Raw genomic sequence first — 18,739 nt, forward strand, 5'->3', positions numbered from 1 at the left:
AAAAAAGAAAAAGAAAAGAAAAACAAAACAGAGAGTATAACATAAATAAATGAATTAAAAAAAATTGTGGGAAACATAAGATACGATAAAGATACGAGACACCCAAAAAATAAATAAATAACTGCTTTAAACAGACCATTTTGAGAGGAAATGGAGGCTTTTGCGACAGTTAGCATGAAGTTTTTGCCTTTGCTTCATTGTGATAGTATTAGATGAGCAGTATCCAGTTTTCTTTTTCCTCTTTTTTCCATTTTTTTGGCTTTTTTTCTTTATTATTAATTTTATTTTTTATTCCTTTTATTCTTCATCTTTTTGGTTCCTTTCGACATCCAACTACCCCACTATTATGTTGCGTTACATATTCTTCCACAAAACTCGTTCAATAATCTTATGTTGGGGTTCATTTTCCCTCAAGACTTGGTAGTCTTGTGTTAAGATGATTTCATTTTATGATCAAGGATACAACTAGTGTAATACAATATGTATATGGCTAGTATGAGTAAGACACCCTTAAATAAGCTAATGAATCGAGTTATGTAGTCAACTTGTCATCTAATGAAATAAGTTCGTAATATAATCAAAATTGTTTGTTTAAGGTTGTTCGATCTATTGTGATTTAAATGTTAGATTTTGATCTACTGTAAATTTTAAAAAAAACAAAATGGACAGAGTAATAATAACTTGAATAATGTGAAATAAACATAACTTATGGATTTTATTGTTCTTTGCAATGCATTGACGCTTTGTTACTATACTCCGTACTCCGTGAATAGCAATTGATATGAACTTCATCCGTTCATCTCTTTTTTAGTCTATTAATTATCTATTTGAAAGATGTTGATGTGTCATTTTTATTACTAAATCGAGGTCATGTTTTTGGAAAAGTATGGAAACCTTTGCTCCTTACCACATCATATCATCTTTTAATCTTGCTTTTGAGATTGTGTCAAAGCTCAACTTCCTTACGATTATGGTGTTTTCACTACTTGCAAAATAGGTAAGTTTTTGCATCTTAACTCAAGTATGTTGAGGAGATCTTACTTACGGGCTAAATTCGATATGTCTACACATAAACTTTCTTTAAGGCGTCATTCTACAAATCTTCATATCCATGATCTCTCTTTGAATTTAGCACTTGTGATCGATCGAATGCATCAAATTTAGCAAATTCAATAACTTGCAATCGAGTAGGTGTTTCTCTTTATGTGCCCTTGCGAGCTACATCTCAATGGCTTTGTTTGGTTCATCTACGTGTTTCGAATCTCAACCTTCTACAGTTCTACCTCATGGAGTCATGGTGCATACTCCACAATCTCGTCTTTTGTTCATCTAACCTATATATCCTTTAATACCAAATTCTAGTGGTAAGATGAGTTTGATTCGTGGCGTTGCTAATGTCATTAGCAAATGCCCGAGAAATCGAGAATCTACTTCGGTACTTCCTACCCTTCATTGACCTCATTACACGGTTGCCACAATAGTATTCAAAATGAAAATGTCAATGTCATCTCTCTCACTAACACATCAAACACGCAAAAGTTATGTACATTGATTTGGTATTCAATTGAAAATTCACATTGACATAATTCTCCAGCCTACCATGATTGAATCCAGTCGCAATTTCGAATTTAAATTAACATTTAGGTTATCTCGAGACGATTGGCGATCTCAAGATAACCTATTACCATACAACACGAATACACGATCAATCTATTTTCAATTTCATCCACACAAAACCATTCAATAACATTTCCAAAAGAGTACGTAGTATATGGACAAGATATGTAAAATTACATTCAATTTGTAAGGCTTAAGTTGAAATTGAATAAATAAATAATCACAAAATCGAATAATTAAACTTGTGAATAATTAAATCAAATCAAACCAAATAAATAAAGAATGATGAATAATTTAATAATAATAATAACCAAGTTAGCCACTCAACAATTTTCTTTTTAAATTACAACATACTCGTAACAACAAATAATAATACAAGTAGTACTACTCAACCCATTTTAGTTCATGGTTAAATTTCTTAAATATATTATAACTACTATCGAAGAATTACTTCAATTTTAAATTTTTTTTTTTCTTTTTTTTTTCTTTTTTTTTTCCTCCGTAAAAAAGAGAAACAAACAAATAATAAAAATACAAAAAAAAAAAAAAAAAAGAAAAGTCACAACGCATCTTGCAATAATGACAATAATACCCCTCATCCCCAACCACCCACTCACCCACCACCTTATCCACCATCGTCAATCAACCAAAGCCTCAACCATCTAAATTTTTTCATTTTTTCCATTTCCTCTCTCCTTTGACTCAAAGTTTGACCACCATTTTTTCTAAACTTTTAAGATCTTAGCAGCTCTAACAACAGGATTTTCCCGTGCAATCGCTTCTCTTCCTGCAGTTTTATAATCATAACTGCAATCATGTCGATCTGAATACCTGTGTTCTGCACAAAACAGATCTCCACATCTACATCGAAACCCGGTTAACCCGACCCGTTTCCCGCAACCTAAACACCGATTCACCGCCTTTTTCACCGTCGTTACCGACACCTCCACGGTCGTCGTCGTCGTCGTCGTTGTGGTCGTCGTTGTTGTCGTCGATACTCGACGATCTTCCTTAAACGACGTCGTTTCAACCAGAGGTTGATGGTTTTCTTCTTCGTTTTCGGCTCCTCGTTTGGATCTGGGTCGGGCTGGATCCGGATCTACACGGGTCATATCGGGCCGGGTATTGTTTGAAGATGATGTGAGTTTTTTGCAATTATCTGGGCAAGAGAGAGAAAGGGGTGTTTCAGCTGGTACTTTCAGCTCCAAAGTCTCATCTTTCTCTCTCTTCTGCGCCATAATTTTTCTGGGTTTTTTTAAATTTATTTGCAGAAAAAAATTCTGGGTTTTGGAGAGAGAAGATTGAGAAATGGTGGGTATTTTTTTTTTTTTTGGGGTAAAGGAGATAGAGAGAAGAAGAAGAAATGGAGGATGGAATTTCTAAAGGATGATGTTGTGGGTGGAGTTAAGGGTCAGGGGTAAAATAATCAAAAGGTCGGCAAATGGAAAAGGGAATGAAAAGAAAAAGGAAAATATAAAATAAATTTATTAATTAATATTAATAATATAATGGAAAAAGGAAAATATAAAATAAATTTATTAGTTGATGTTAATAATTTTGCTCATTGGAAAGCGGAGCACCACATTTATGCCATTAAATAGAAGATTATAGTCATATGACATTCATTATAATTAAGCTTTTCCTTCATGTGGGGGTTTCCCTTTTTAGTAATAGGTATCTTGTGTTAAGGGTATTTTTGGAAATTTGTATTTGGAATTGTCGTGATTTTCCAACACATTGTACCTACTTGATTGGCCTCCTATTAATATTAAGAATATTAATTATAATAATTCATTTTAATTAGGATGTATAAAATAATATTAAGATAATATTTATTGTTGAGTAGGGAAGAAGAGTAATAGTAGTAGAATTATAGTTTCTTTTTGTGAAAAGGATGGATGGCAACATAGCTAAAAAGATGAGGACCACAATAGAGGAACATATTTTATAATTACTTATTTTATAATTTTAAATTAATAATTAATGTAATTACATTACTACCAATATTTTGTTTCTTTATAAAAAATAAAATTAAATTAAAAAAAAAGCCTCCTTTGGCGTGGGTTGTGCACTCTGGAATCCAATATCCAACACAATAAATTGGGTGGCAATTTGACATATGGATTATTTCCCATCCATCTGATATTTTTAATTTTTTTGTTGGTAATTATCCATATGTATGACGATGTTACACTTCATGATCTACCAAAATACAGAAATGAAGTCACCTTCAACTTGTCAACATACATAAAGTATTTGATCCCATTTTACATCCCAATACACTAAAATAATTTTTATGTTTCCATTATTGAGTGTATTACCTTTTACCTCTAAAGTAAATGTTATCTTCACCTTAAAGCTAAAGAATAATATAATATGGAAATAATCTTTTTAAATGTTGCATTTCATATTGATCTTTGATATTTATTTATTCCTCATATAGAATCAGTGGCGGAACTTGGGCCAAAAAATTAAGAGGGCCAAGGTTTGATCCTTCAACCTTTTGCACAAAAATACAATACTTAACTACTATGCCACAACATTTTATTTGTAATTATTAGACATCATATTACTCATAATCAACAACTCAAATATGCTTAAGGGGGGTCGGGCCCTTACCCGCCCTAACCAAGATCCGCCCCTGTATGGAATCATAATACTACTTGTACATACAACCTTAGTGTTCATTCAACCTTGCTTTTTTATTTCGACTTCATGTAAATTTAAAGGATTTATAGATATTTATAAAAGCGTAATTAAAAGTAATAGAAACTATATATTATTACCATATTAACCAATATTTGAAAATAATACAGTTTTAAGAGTCAAAGCTATATGCAATATTGTAATTATACATATGTCATGCTCGTGGCTAATTTAAGAAAAATTATAACATGTATTTGAGTATGTTGAGATAAGCGCTCCACATGTGCTACATCGTGTAACTTATGTCATGCTCGGCTAATGTGAGTGATTAGTTACATGTTTCGAACATAAATTGATGAAAAATTATTGACATATATAATTGGTAATGCACAACTCAACTAAAATAAGAAAATTTCATGCTTGAATATTTTACCTTAAAACGAAATCAGACTAAACCATGCCAACAAAAAAAAAAAAAAAAAATCGAACCAAAACACTTTATTTTTGACAAAGAGAAAATGACCACTCTAGTCTTAAGGTAAAACGATGTTTACTTGGGAGGATATTTAGCTGTAATATGAGTGTAGATGGATGATCCACGTAAAAAAATACAACCATATTTTATTTACGTCTAGCAGTAGTGGGCCTAGTTATGTTGTTGTGACAACATGCATGAAATTCAATTGCAATTGGTTGTGATTAAATTCAATTAATTAAAAGATTTTTTTGCTAATTGCTAGGACCTTTCTAGAGCGGTTCACAATATACGGTCAATATATAAGATTAGGAAAACTGACACCCACTAAATTTACCAAGTTGATACGTTCAATTTGATAGAATTTTTTTTTTTTTGGGTGATGCGAGTTGTAAATAGTTGTTCTTATATTTTTTTATTGTACTAAATTTGTTTACGTTACCTAGTATGATTTTTATTACATGGCCAAATTTTACATGAATTAGTAACATTTTAAACATGCCATATTATGATTTTGAAGTTTCGTGCTTGTTTTTTGACTCGTGAGAAATTTATTAAATAGCATAATAGGCTTGCTCAGTATTACCGCTGGTTTTAATTATTTATAATTTTTTATAGTCGTACTTTTCTGTTTAATTAATAGGATACAATATGATTTCATTTATATTTATCAGTGCATAAATATGTCTAGTAAAAAAAAAAATATGTTACACTTGAGTGGATTATAACAAATCTAGTCAAGTTAAATTTGTAAGTAGCGTTACAAGTTAAAATATGTCAAGAAGCTAAGTTGAAGCGGAAAAACTATGATTTAAGCTGAACAATAAGCTTAAAAAGTCTTATTTATGATAACCATGATGATTTTGAAAATTAAAGACGGAAAAGTGACACTATTGTTTTTTAAAAAAATTTGTTCCTAATTTGGGTTTTAATCCTCAATGCTCAATAGTAGAGGGTATATATTAAAAGATGTTCCTAAAAATGTCGATGTGCCACATAATTCCTTTTTTGTTGCGCCACGTCATCTATACTATATCTCTTAATGCCACATCACCCAAGCAACCAACATTATTGAATATAAAAATACAAGGATAATGAGGATCGAACCCCTCAACCTCTTATAACAACAATAACCATTTCACCATCTAAGCCAATTATCAAATATATTGTTAACAAGTAAAAAAAATTATATAAGTGCAAACCTTAAGATTCAATTAAAATAAAATATGCTAAAAAAAAAAATCAATTTTAGTTTGACAATAACAATTACATTTTTAAGAACCCTTTACAAAAAATTTATCGATTACACGTTTTCAACGGTAGCAACCCTGGATAACGTCTGGGCTATTCACTAGTTTAACATAAAAAAGTAGAAGGCCTGATATTTCAATACAAATATGTAAATCCGCTTCAGCTTATTTTTTACAAAGATGACCCCAATTTGGGCCCGGCCCAGTATACCTTAAATGGGCCTGTAGTTTCTTTTGTAATGTTGGCTGATTTGCATTCTTGCCGTTTGTTCAATAAGTAGTAAATAATCGAATAATTTGAAGGATTTTGAACAATTGAACCTAGAAACCATTAAAATCAATTTGCATATTGTTGGTACCTTTTCAGCATCTTCCACCAGGCCACCATAATCAATCATAATGACGACACCACTCCTACTGAGCGCTACTCCAAACCCGGGTTAATTATTAAACAGAAGGAAGCATTGAAATTACAAAATTGTCCACAATGTAAAGGATGAAATGATACAATCAGACTTATTGCTCAAACCACATCCAGACTCTTACTACTAGAAGAAATCTTTTTTTTTTTTTTAATTTTTTTTTTTGATGCAAAAGAGGGTAATGACCCAATACTAAGAAAACAATTACACAACCATTCGTGGCAAAGCATTTCTATCTTATGGAATAATAATAATTGAGTTAGTTTCTGTTAAATATTTCTAGATATGTGTAAATGAGTAAGGTGGACCCCGATTAGACCTCAACTCTCACAGTATTTTTGTCCAATATTTGCGAGCCAAAAATTTAGGAGTAGAGGGGAGGGTAAGGGAATCCTTACCCATATTAAGGTGTCCCTTTTATATCTATAAGGTACATGCCCGAAAGATATAAGGTACATGTTACAAAATTATAGGGTACATCACATAAAAATAAATAAAAAATAAAAAAATTGAATTTTTGCAAATCTTTTTTTAATTTTTTTTTTTGTATTTTTTTTTGAGGAATTGCAAACTTTAAAGTACATGCCATATATTTATAAGGTACATAACCAAAAAATAAAAAGTATAAGGTATATCACTAAAAAAAATAAAATAATAAAACCTAAGGAAAAAAACCGAAATAATGTACGGAGTACTTTTTAGTTTTATTACATGTACCTTATGTATGGTTCTCACCATAAACATGGTTCTCATATGAACCTAAATATATACTACCTCCCTCTCTTTTTAGGTGACACGTTTCTTAGTCACGTTTGCCAATGCACAAATTTAACCATTAATATATTTAATTACCGAAAGCAAAAATTCTAAAAAGTTGATATTTTGAAAAAATATATTGTGACGAATCTAACAATGTCCCACATGACTATATTTTTCATTACGTACAAGGCACAAAACACAGTTAAAGAGGAGTGTGTAAATAGTGCTAAAATCAAAATGTGTCAACTAAAAAAACGGAAGTAGTATATATGTAAAACTACACACACGAAAAATGAAATAGCAAGAATCATGTTCTTTGTAGCCCAATTTTTTGTCCAGCAACAACCCCGCAACAAATTTCCAGCCCATTGGTACATTTTGGCCCGTGACGCATCTGGTTCTTTGTTTGAATTCGTTTCAGTCTTTTGGCCCAAAACTCCAACCCAAGCTTCTCATCACTCATCACCAACTCGGTTAACTGCCAATTGTTAGTAATTATTAAACCCCATGCCATTTTTAATAGGAAAACTAGTTTTTAGGTTCGGACAATGTCTCGAGTTAATGCATTAATTTCATGTTGAAATTTTTATTTATATTTAATTTTGGCATAATGACATATAATATGGTAATAGCTTAGTGGCTAACACTATAATTTTTAACTTTGAGGCGCCACAGATTTGTTAGAAATCACATTTAAAATCTTCTTAGTAAGAGGGAAGAGGAGGCGGAAGCGCAACCAATGCGTGATTTTGTCATAAAAAATATTAACCTACTATTATTGGAAAACATAATTTTTGTGAGTCATTAATTAAAACTATAAAAATTGAGAAATTTTCTAATACTTCGTATTTTATGAATATTCTTTTATTTTTATGCTTTACATAATTAAATAGACATACTCGTATCAAATTGTTTACGAAATTATAAAATGGTATATTTTTAAGTTATAAAAATATCAGCATATATAGAGACGCTACCAAAACAAAAATTAAATGCTAGATCCATTTTTAATGAAAGAAAATGTAGTACGAGTAGACTCTTTTTATCCACTTTCTAAGATTATATATACACCCTTAACTAGAGAAAGTGCCAAAACTCTCCAAAACCGCCATCAAAATTCCCTAAAACCCAACAATTTCTCTTACTAAAAAAATTTAAAAATGAAGATTCTTCCAGAGTTAATTTTCCCCTTTTTCTTAACTCTGTTCCTACTTAAAAACTCAAGCTTTGCTACTGCTACTACCAGCATTAATTACACTGATGCTGGCATTAATTACATGATTAGCTTCCTTAAACGTATCCATTTTCCTCTTGGTTTTCTTTTTGGTTCAGCTTCTTCTGCTTACCAGGTAACTAATTTCCTCCACATTATTGCTAATTTGGTGTTTTATTTTCAAAGATTATTGTACTTTGCTTTTGATATGATCCTGGGATTATCTATAATATATATTAAAAAACGTTAGAGAACATTGTGATCCTGGGATTATCTATAATATATATATATTGTACTTTTAATATTTTCAGATGGGATTATCTATAATATATATATTGTACTTTTAATATTTTCAGATGGGAAAGTAAGCAAGAGTGTGAACCAGAAAGGAATAGCCTATTACCACAATCTTATCAATGAACTCTTGGCAAATGGTTAGATTTTGTCACACTCATGGCTATCCTTTTTTATGTTCTATTACTTGCAACATTGTGATTGTTCTGTTGCTGCATAATGGCAGGCATACGACCATTCATCACAATTTTCCATTGCAAGATGAGTATGGTGGCTTTCACATAGTGTAAGTTATTTACTTTTTAGTAGTCATCACGATTATGGCCACTGACCCTTATGCAATCGCGCATTACCAGCTTCTTGCTTATGGTGCAGCTGTTCAAATTTATAGACATAAATATCAGGTCTTATTTCATCTATCCCAAACTTTTATAATTTATGTCTATATTGCTATTTAAAGTTTTATACCTTTACCACTGAGGCGCTGACATGTGTAAGGTATATGCTAACTTAATTAATGTATTTAATTAGATGCTGTTAAAGTGAATGTATTGGATGAAATCTGAACTAATGTAAGTTTGTAACATCTTTTAGATACCACAGGCCTCTCAGAAAGGTGTAATTGGCATTGCTATAAATTCAAATTGGTTCATTCTAAACCAGAGACGGAAATAGAATCCGTTGCTAAGTTCAGCAACAGAAAACAAAACAACGTCGCTAGTCTCATTTAGCGACAACCGTTTTGCCAACGGAGTAATTCCGTTTCAAAATCTATCGCTACCTATATTTAGCAACAGAAAAGTACAATCTAGCAACGGATTTGATCTGTTGCTAAATGTCTATTTTTTCGTAGTGAACTATTTTAATTATTATGTGTTTAAATCAATTACATGTATACTGTATAGTATTAATGTCTCTTATTTTTAACCTTTAATTGGATTTTGGTTGTTCCAACATTGTATGTAGGAAGCATCTCTTCCAACTAATTTTCCGAGTTTTCCTAATGTTTAGCAATTGGAGATATATGTTATGCTTTCAAACGATGGAAAAGACAACCTTCTTACTTTGATCCCTCTCATTAAGGCATGCCCTGTGTTGCACACCTTCAAGTTGAAGGTAAATTTTTTGCTTTGATTATTGAAATTAAATAAATGTTTAAGATGTCATTAAATTATTGACGGTTGGTCTATCTATCATTTGATGTTGGTTTGCAGCTTTTTACTATTCGTGAACTATCAAGATCACCGACGATGTTAGTAAAAAATGATGTTCAAATTGAAACAATACGTGCCCATAAGCACCTTGCTGTTGTAGAATTTGCTCGTTTTTCAGGAACTAAATCAGAGGTGAATCTAGCACTTATTCTGGCCGAGCATGCTTCCATGCTTAACAAGTTAATTTTTGATCCTTATCATCACTATAAGAAAAAGGTCAATTTTCGACGGATGTGTTCCGACAGACACGAAAATCCGTCGGAAAAAACGAAATCTTTGATGGATTTAAATTTCGTCGAAAATTTCCAACGAATTTAGATTTTCCGTTGGAAATTTAAATCCATTGAAATCGAAAAATAATTAATTTCTGACGGATTTTCCGTCGACAAATAATTAATTTCCGACGGATTTTAAATCAGTAGGAAATTTCCGAAGGAATTTTAGAGACTTCCGACGGATTTCCCATTTTTAATTTAAAAAGAAAAGAAAAAAAAAAACCCATAACCCCCCACTCTGTCAATTCTCTTTCTCTTTCCTCTTCTTCTTTTCCCTTCTCCTTTTCTCGTTCTTTCCCCTTCTCCTTTTCTCTGGTCCTCTAATTCTCCTTCTCTCTCTTCTTCGATCTCCTCCGTCATCTCTCCTCTTCTTCAATCTCCTCCTTCTCGATCTCTTCTTCTTTCCCCTCTTTCTGACCGCCTCAAACGGCGACACCACCGCAACAACGACACCACCACCGCACAGCAACATCAACTAACAATTTTTTGTGGTGGTTCTACGGTGGTGTAGCAGCAACAACAACAACAACAACATTAAACGCGGCGGCCCGTCACCCACTTTGAAGGTTTTTTGTAGATCGATCTAGGTTAGATTGTAGATCTAGTTTTATTTTTGTGAAAAACAATTCTGATTATAATTAACTTTTGATGTAATTGTAATGTTATTTTATTAATTTCAGAAGCTAATTGTATATTTATTTATTTTGTTTTATTTCAGTTTTTATTGTTTATTTTTTTTTCGGATCTTTGTGAATGTTTATGGTGGTGGTAGGTGACTATTTTTGTATTCTGATTTTATTTTGGGGTTCGGATGGTGAGGTGGGTGGTGGTGGTTGGTAGATCTGGGCGGCGAGGTGGAGATAAGAGATCGATTATTTGGGTGGTGGGTTGAGGATATGGGTTAGGGTTAGGGTGGTGGGGAAGGATACGGGTTAGGGTGGTGAGAGGGTTTTTCAGACAGGTGGTTTGGTTGGAAAACGGGTTGGGCAGGTGGTTTGCTGAGAAAAGGGTGGACGTGGTGGTGGTGGGTGGTGGGTGGTGTGGGGTGATATTTTTTTAATTTTTTTGGTAGGAATTTCCGTCATAAATTTTCGACGGACTTTTTTGGGCCGGAAAATCTCTTCCGGCTCTTCCAATAAAGGAATTCCGTCGGAAAAGTATTTCCGACGGAAATTCTGTAACACCCCCAAATCTCCCTCTACGTAAATACTATATTTACACGTATAAAATACCGTAGAGATAGAGTTGGGCGTATTACAGCCACGTGAAAACGTAAGGCTTACTTAAGTACTAAAAATGGCAGCGGAAAATAACTGACTTTATTAATATTATAATAACCATAATATATAGTTCGAAAATACTCCAAATAAAAACATGTCTGACTCATGAATGAGTAAATTCCTAACTAGGTGATCCCAATCCCGATTCAAGCATGCACACGAACAACTCTACACCTGAAATCAAGACTGCTTACCAATAGTGGTAAACAGGGCGAACCAAAAACAAAAAAAAAACGAATTAGCAAAAACGCTAAGTACATATAAGTGCAAGGCATGTAAATGTTTTTATTAGACAAACATGCTTTCGAAATAATTATTCCAATTTAAACTTGCCAAAAGTCACTTTCCAAATTTAGACTTTCCAAAATTGAACCTTCCAAAAGTAGTAACGTCCATTAATAGAAACTTTCCAAACCAATAATTTCCAATTTTAGACAAATTTCCAAAATCAATTTTCTTCACCTAAGTTTGCACACCCCCCAACAAGTTAAACTATACTCGAGGAAAGACCAAATCATACAAAGCTCATGGTCTTACTTAACCAGTCCCGGGTAGAGGGACAATTAATATAATAAATACTCAGGCCCATAATGAGCTACAAGTTTAAATTAATTCTTTAAATCAATAGCTTGAAATTCGGTGATCCATAAACAACTTTTATTAAGCTAAACTACACTTTTGAAGATCAAACCTTTAAATCGTAAAATTATATTTTAACTCAACATGAAAACCATTAACTTAAATCTTTCATACGCAACATTTATTCGAACAATCATTAAAATAAACATTTACCAAAACATGCATTCAAGCTTGTATCAAGGACCTAGCCACCTATACGTACCTTGATCACAAGAATAATTAAGGTACGATCACTAAACTTGATCACGATCGGGGGATTCCTCCGATCCTACACAATTAAAATAACCTTAATTAATATAAGGTTAACAAAATAAACACAAAATAATACTCTACTTGTGCATGAACTACTTAGATATTAAATCTTATTTACTTTTTTAAACACAATTTATGCTATTAGTATCAATTAGTGCTACTAGCTGTGACGTTAGTATCTAAATGCTTTAGCTTTCTTAATAAAGTAGCCTTATAATAATATAGGTAATAATAATCATAGGATTAGAAATCATCATTCTATTTTATTTTGTATAGACTTGCGGAAAAAGAAGGTGAAAGAAAGGCAGTAGCTCACGGCAGCAGGTCACGGTAGGCTGGCAGCAGCGGTTGGCTGGTGTGGCGACAGTTGGGTGGTGTGGCAGCAGTTAGGTAGCAGTACGTAGTGGTGGTTGTTTAGGCGCCAACAACGGTAGTGCGGTTGCGGTGCGGTGTTTGTTTGAGCAAACAAGTAGAGGAAGAGGAGGGCGTGAGATTGAGAGTAGAGAAGAGGGTTTTCTGATTTTTTTGGTGAAGGATTGAGGGTCTATTTATAGTGTTTAGAGGGTAGAAAAATATAGAGTTGAAGGTATGATAATTATGATAAGTTTTGGGGTTTGTTAAAATACTTCTTCTTCATTATCCTATTTTGCTTCCTATCATCATTCTTCCAACCATATGTATATCATAAAATCATTCTTAATTAAAACCATGGTTTTGGCTAGCTTCACATCAAAATCTGTTATTATTATTATTATTATTATTATTATTATTATTATTATTATTATTATTATTATTATTATTATTATTATTATTATTATTATTATTATTATTATTATTATTATTTCCTACGAAAATCATAAATTAATTAGGAATATAGTTAAATTTGATAATTAAATCAAGTTTATCATTAAAATACAACTATAAAATATTTTAGATAATATCAAAATCGAAATTAGTTGTAAATCATAAGATAATTAAGCTAAGGTTGTTAAGTATTATTAAGATAAAATCCGAAAAATAATATAGCTAAGTTCAAAACAACGTACAACATTAATTAATAAAATATAGACCGACCAAGATCATAATTTAATTTTGAAATATGAAAATATTTAATTTGTTCGAATAATTTTGGCGCCAAAATTTAAAATTTATTTTGGCTCCAAATTTGAAGAAATTACTAAATAATTAAGAAATTATATCAAAAAATTAGGGGTATTACAAATTCCGTCGGAAAATGTCGTTTTTCCTACAAAATCTTTTCCGACAACCGATTCCGACAAAAATTCCGTCGAAAACGGGATTTTCGACGAAATTCAGGGTGCTTCAAAATGGCCTATTTTCTAGTAGTACATTCTCAAATTGGTGGAAATACACACATATATGTGGACTTTGCAAATAATATATTTGAAAATATCAGCCTTTGAAGAAGACGAGCAGAGGCACTTGCAAAGCAGATTCGAGGAGGTGTTGATGTGGTGATTCTATAATAAATAGGATTATTTTATTAAAAATTAAACAATTAAATTGTTTTCTATAATGATGCTAAAAGAATCATTTGACTATTACATAGATCTCATGAGATTGTTAATGCTGATAGTTGATGACTGTAATTTATTTACAACCTCGGTTTCTTATTATGTCTAATTGTCAACAAAAGAATATTAGATCTCATAAATAATACCCCTTTGTTGCACATAAATATCGGAGGTTTTATTAGTTTATGAATAAACTATAGTTGTTGTACTTAAATTAAGTAGACCCAACAAAATTTCACTTCAAATATCTTGGAATTGAAGTAATTAATAGGGAGCTAAAATTATTAGAAAATGGACATTTATCAAATTTTATAATAAAGTAAAAGTTGCAAAATGAATATATAATTGAACCATAATCTCTCATTTAGCTTTCCCATTGAAAATGAACCTATCCATCCACTTAACATTTTACTTTTGTTTTTTCTTTCTTTTTTTTATAAGGCTTGATTCCAAGGTTAAAACACACAAAAAATAAAAATAAAGCAACTAAAAATGTAACTCTAAATCCCTTCATATTTCCCCTCCTCCATGCAAAAACTTGTCAACTAACAATGCAAAATTATCCCTGATAATTTGATCATCAGTCATTCCACATTGCAAAGACTCCATTATTCGGTCCTTGAACCGTCTCCGTCGACCACCCTGCATAACTTCCTCCACCACCACCAGCAGAAGGCATGTCATAGTCCACCTTCACCAATGCAAGAGGCTCAGTATCGCCGGCTCCCACAGGGTTACTTGTCGAGGAGGCGGACCCCATGCCATTGATCCCGGCCCCGCCTCCAAGGTAGGCGCCACCACTATAGCTCCCACTTGAACTACCATTGTTGTTAGTATCAATGACACCAGAGTTTGAGCCCATGTTCATAAACCCATGTAGCAAACTAGGGTTAGTTTGGAGATAATTATTGTACATGATACTAGGGTTTGAGTAACTTGATTGTTGGTACAATTGCAAGAATTGAGCTTCTTGAGAGTAATGTGAAAGGGAAATGTTGTTGTTACTTTCTTGACCATGGTTGTTTTGTAGGGTTAGCAAAGGTTGTGGTTGGGTGTCTTGTTGGTGGTATGGTAGTAAAGGGTAAGCATGAGTGGCTTGTTGGTGGGCCCCGTACCGGCTCGAGGTTGAGCTACTAGCTCTATATGGGTAAGTACTATTGCTTAGGGCAAGCATTTCCTCCCTCTTTCTAGAAGATTCTATGGCTTGAGCTTCCTTAAGGCGCTTGGCGGCTCCTCCTCCTATGGGTAGGGTGTTGCTCTCTAGGATGGCCTTGACATCGTACCGGCTCATGTCAAAGTTTGTCACAGCATTGAGGCCTCTAAACTTGATGGCCGCGATGTCATAAGCTTCCGCAGCCTCCTCTTCTGTGCCTGAATGAAGATTATCAGTTAGCTTAGTTGGTAAAGTCAAATATATTCGTACATGACAGTAAACATTAACGAATTTACTTACTAAAAGTTCCCAAATAGAGATCTTTGTTCCCCGCTACTCTTCCGATTCTTGCTTGCCATCTCCCATGTTGATGGTGCCTCGTTACACCACGATAAATTGATGCACCTCTAGAGAACCCACTACTCTTCCTATAATACCATTAAGATAATTATATAAATAAACAGATAATTAATGAGAAAAGGTTGAGTAAATTATTGCAAATAATCAACAATGCCATACATACTTAACTTGGAATTATAATCTAAATTCACATACCTTCTAATAGCTGCTACGAATTCCTGTCTAGTCATGTGTTTCATGTCTTCTACTTCTTTCTCATAGTTGCTTATCTACAGTCAATCATTGGCGTTGACCAAAAAGAAATAAAAAATGCATAAGCATTGCCTAATTTTGAATTGAATAAGGATTAACATCTGGGAAACCATCTTACAACCCTTAAAATTTTGATGGTTTCATAAGATTTTGATATAGCCTTAATTAAGTGGTCGAACAAATCAAATTTGCTAACTAACACAGTAGCGCTAGTTTGTACTAGTTATATTATATGTTGGCAAATATATAAGATCGCAAATTAATAACGAGTAGTTATTGAAAGAAACTCAACTGGAAAATTTGTGGTGGTAGATGTTCCCCAATACTTGATTGCAGCTAGATCATAAGACCTTGCGGCCTTCTCTTCCTTATCGTACCCTCCTGTTACATATCGCACGTTGTTATACGTTGTTGCACATCCAATATTTGTTGCACTTTGAAGTGAAGAAAAGAGTTATATATTAGGCATTTAATTTATTTGATATAAGAGTAACGTATTAACTTATTTCTACTCACCAAGATACACTGCAGGAAAGTGTACGTACGTCAAAATTGATACGACCAATTAGAACCCAACATGCATGGTTATCAACCAGGAAAACAAAAAAAAAGTTAGTAACATTCGATAATTAGTCTATAATATAGTATTAATTTGGGATTAGATCGATCCAAATTAAGGAAGTAAAATTGACTACAGAAAATGAATAAGAATTTTAATGCATAATCCTTAAAATTAGCATAAATAATCTTGATTAAAAGAGAAAATTGTAACGATGAAAATAATAATAATAGGAAAGATAAAGAAAAATTACCTTGACGACCCTTCCTTGATTGTCCTTCCCTTCTACAACTATTATCCCAAAGATGAGCTTCATATCTTCCCGTCCACCTATGCCTGGCTACCATTTTTCTAATTAGCTCTACCATAAATAACACGAGTGTAACATAAACATAAAATGAAACGAATCAATATTTACATTTTTTATAAGCGCGCAATGTATCTTTTCTGGACCATCCAATTACTCGATTAATAAGAGGGACAACAATTAATTTGTAGAAAGAAAAATAATTATCCTAACAACCTCTCTTTGATTTTATTAGAAAATGGACCGTCTATACTTCTATTTAATACTTGTAATTTTGTTGATGATGAAAGGTACATAATCGCTAATGGTCTATAAATATTTAACGATAGGCTAAAAGAATAATTACCTAGTAACACCTCTATAAATAGAAGTTCTTTGCCCAAAAGTGTCAAGTGTCCTCCTAGGAGTAGCCTCAACCACAGGAGTAATCGCGGTGGTGACAGTGGCAGCAGTCGAGGCAGCGCCAGTGGCGGCGGTGCTAACATTGTCACCACTCGTTTCGCAATTATTAGTGCTAGAAGGTTGCTGCTGTTGTTGTTGCTGTTGCTGCCCACTACTTCCCATGGATAACGTTAATGATTGCAAGCAGTTATTCGAGTTATCTTGGTATTGATCATATTCGCTAGTGTTACTAGCTGCTGCCACGGTGTTTTGCACCGCGAGTAACCCGTTGTTGCCGGAGAATAGATAATCTGATTCACTGCCTTGGCCCATGTCACTAAATGCTGACAGATCCGGCGAATCATGGTGACTTTCCGATTTTCCTACTCCTAGGAAATCTGCTATCTTAGGGACCTCGTTAGCGCCTTGTGAGTTGAGCAAGTTCCATTCTATGAACAAAAAAATAGTAAGAGTCATTTAAGTACTAGTCAAGTAAAATGATAAAGAAAATGCAAAAAATTGCTATGTTAATCTAAATAATTTGTCATTTTTAGCATTTTGTACAACAAATTATACACTTTTAGTGATAGTAAATGAACTTAATGATGGTATTGGATTATATTTGAACCTTATATTTAGTTAGATACTATATGTATATATTGAAATTAAATTCGACATTGAAAAAAATAAAACTGACAACAATTAATTATTTAGGATTAGAATAAGTATTTATAGATATAGATATAGATATTAATAATTACGCACTCATTATATATATACTTATTCCGTAAAATAAGGTTTACCTTGAGCTTGGCCGAAGGGGTTGTCAATGTCGGAGACAAGGCCTAAGGAGAATTGTTGATGAGGTTGTGAATTGGTGGATTGAAGATGTGAAGGATGAGTAGGAGAAAGAGGAAAAGATAGCCAATTGTTTGAATTCATTGAGCTCATAAAATAGTTATAATCTTCCTCTATTGTACTAATAATTAAGCTTAATCACTTTGTAATTCACCGCTTTCTTGATGATAATAACTTGAGCTTAATAAGCATCACTTTCCTGCATCACAAATCAACAAATAAAAATATAAGATAAAAGTAATTTAATATAACAAAAACTAGCATATTAATAATAGAGTATATGATGAAGTTTAAAGATTAATTACCACAAAAATCCTACTAAATAAAAAGAAGTAAAAAGGATTAGGGTTTACACCCTGTATACTACTACCTCTCTACTTAACTACTCACTTTCTCTCTCTAGATTTAAGGAGAGAGAGAGAGAGGGAGAAAAGAGAGGAACAAGAGAAGAAAAGTGAAAGAAATGCATGGTACTAAATATGCTTGAGAAATTAAAGCTAAGTGTTTGATTAATTTCAAGAACAAAATTAAAGGGGATATTATTTTTGGCAATACCAATATATTTGTAGCTTGAAATTGTTGTTGAAGTCCTAAAAAAAGAAAAGGGACTTTTTTTGGTGGTCTAAGTAGTTTTGGATACTCCACATTCCAAGGCTCTGATCTAACTATTAAGAAGAGGGAGAAGGGTTTTGATGATCTTAATATATACCAATGTATTTATATATATAATCCAACATTAAAAATAAACTAATTAAATATGAAGATACATTCGTGTCTTGCTGCTGATAAATGGGTAGTTCCACCTCAGACTTATTTTTTGTTATGACAAACCTGCAAGTCCAACTGCAAAATTCCAATCCCTTTTATCCAAACTCGAGCATGTCATAAGGGATGAGACCATTTCACACTATCTTATTATTATGAGACGTTAAATATTGTCCTTAAAGTTACTCCGACCTCACTATAAATTCTACGGAGCGCTTAATTTAAAACTTATT

The 18,739-nt window shown here is 32.6% G+C and overlaps 2 protein-coding genes across 2 annotated transcripts; both read right to left on the reverse strand.

Annotated features, from left to right (window-relative positions):
• Positions 1-1,916: 1,916 nt before the first annotated feature.
• LOC110736187 (zinc finger A20 and AN1 domain-containing stress-associated protein 5-like) lies at positions 1,917-3,095 on the reverse strand. Its single transcript, XM_021916346.1, has one exon. It carries the CDS (start codon positions 2,853-2,855, stop codon positions 2,343-2,345), a length of 513 nt encoding a protein of 170 aa, XP_021772038.1. The 5' UTR covers positions 2,856-3,095; the 3' UTR covers positions 1,917-2,342.
• An 11,121-nt stretch (positions 3,096-14,216) lies between these two features.
• On the reverse strand, positions 14,217-17,929 carry LOC110735999 (AP2-like ethylene-responsive transcription factor PLT2). Its single transcript, XM_021916164.1, has 8 exons — positions 17,687-17,929; positions 16,849-17,332; positions 16,449-16,531; positions 16,153-16,161; positions 15,929-16,017; positions 15,580-15,653; positions 15,325-15,452; positions 14,217-15,242 (listed from the first exon to the last, which is right to left on the reverse strand). Exons 1-8 carry the CDS (start codon positions 17,832-17,834, stop codon positions 14,452-14,454), a joined length of 1,806 nt encoding a protein of 601 aa, XP_021771856.1. The 5' UTR covers positions 17,835-17,929; the 3' UTR covers positions 14,217-14,451.
• Between the last annotated feature and the right edge of the window lie 810 nt (positions 17,930-18,739).

Source organism: Chenopodium quinoa, unplaced genomic scaffold (genome assembly GCF_001683475.1).
Source record: "Chenopodium quinoa cultivar QQ74 unplaced genomic scaffold, ASM168347v1, whole genome shotgun sequence".
Taxonomy (NCBI): domain Eukaryota; kingdom Viridiplantae; phylum Streptophyta; class Magnoliopsida; order Caryophyllales; family Amaranthaceae; genus Chenopodium; species Chenopodium quinoa.

Coding starts and splice junctions, on each gene's coding strand:
- LOC110736187 (XM_021916346.1), bottom strand. CDS start 2,855: ATGGCGCAGAAGAGAGAGAAAGATGAGACTTTGGAGCTGAAAGTACCA.
- LOC110735999 (XM_021916164.1), bottom strand. CDS start 17,834: ATGAGCTCAATGAATTCAAACAATTGGCTATCTTTTCCTCTTTCTCCT. Junction 15,654..15,928: donor CTACCACCACAAATTTTCCA/GTTGAGTTTCTT, acceptor GATTGACTGTAG/ATAAGCAACTATGAGAAAGA. Junction 15,453..15,579: donor TTCGTAGCAGCTATTAGAAG/GTATGTGAATTT, acceptor ATGGTATTATAG/GAAGAGTAGTGGGTTCTCTA.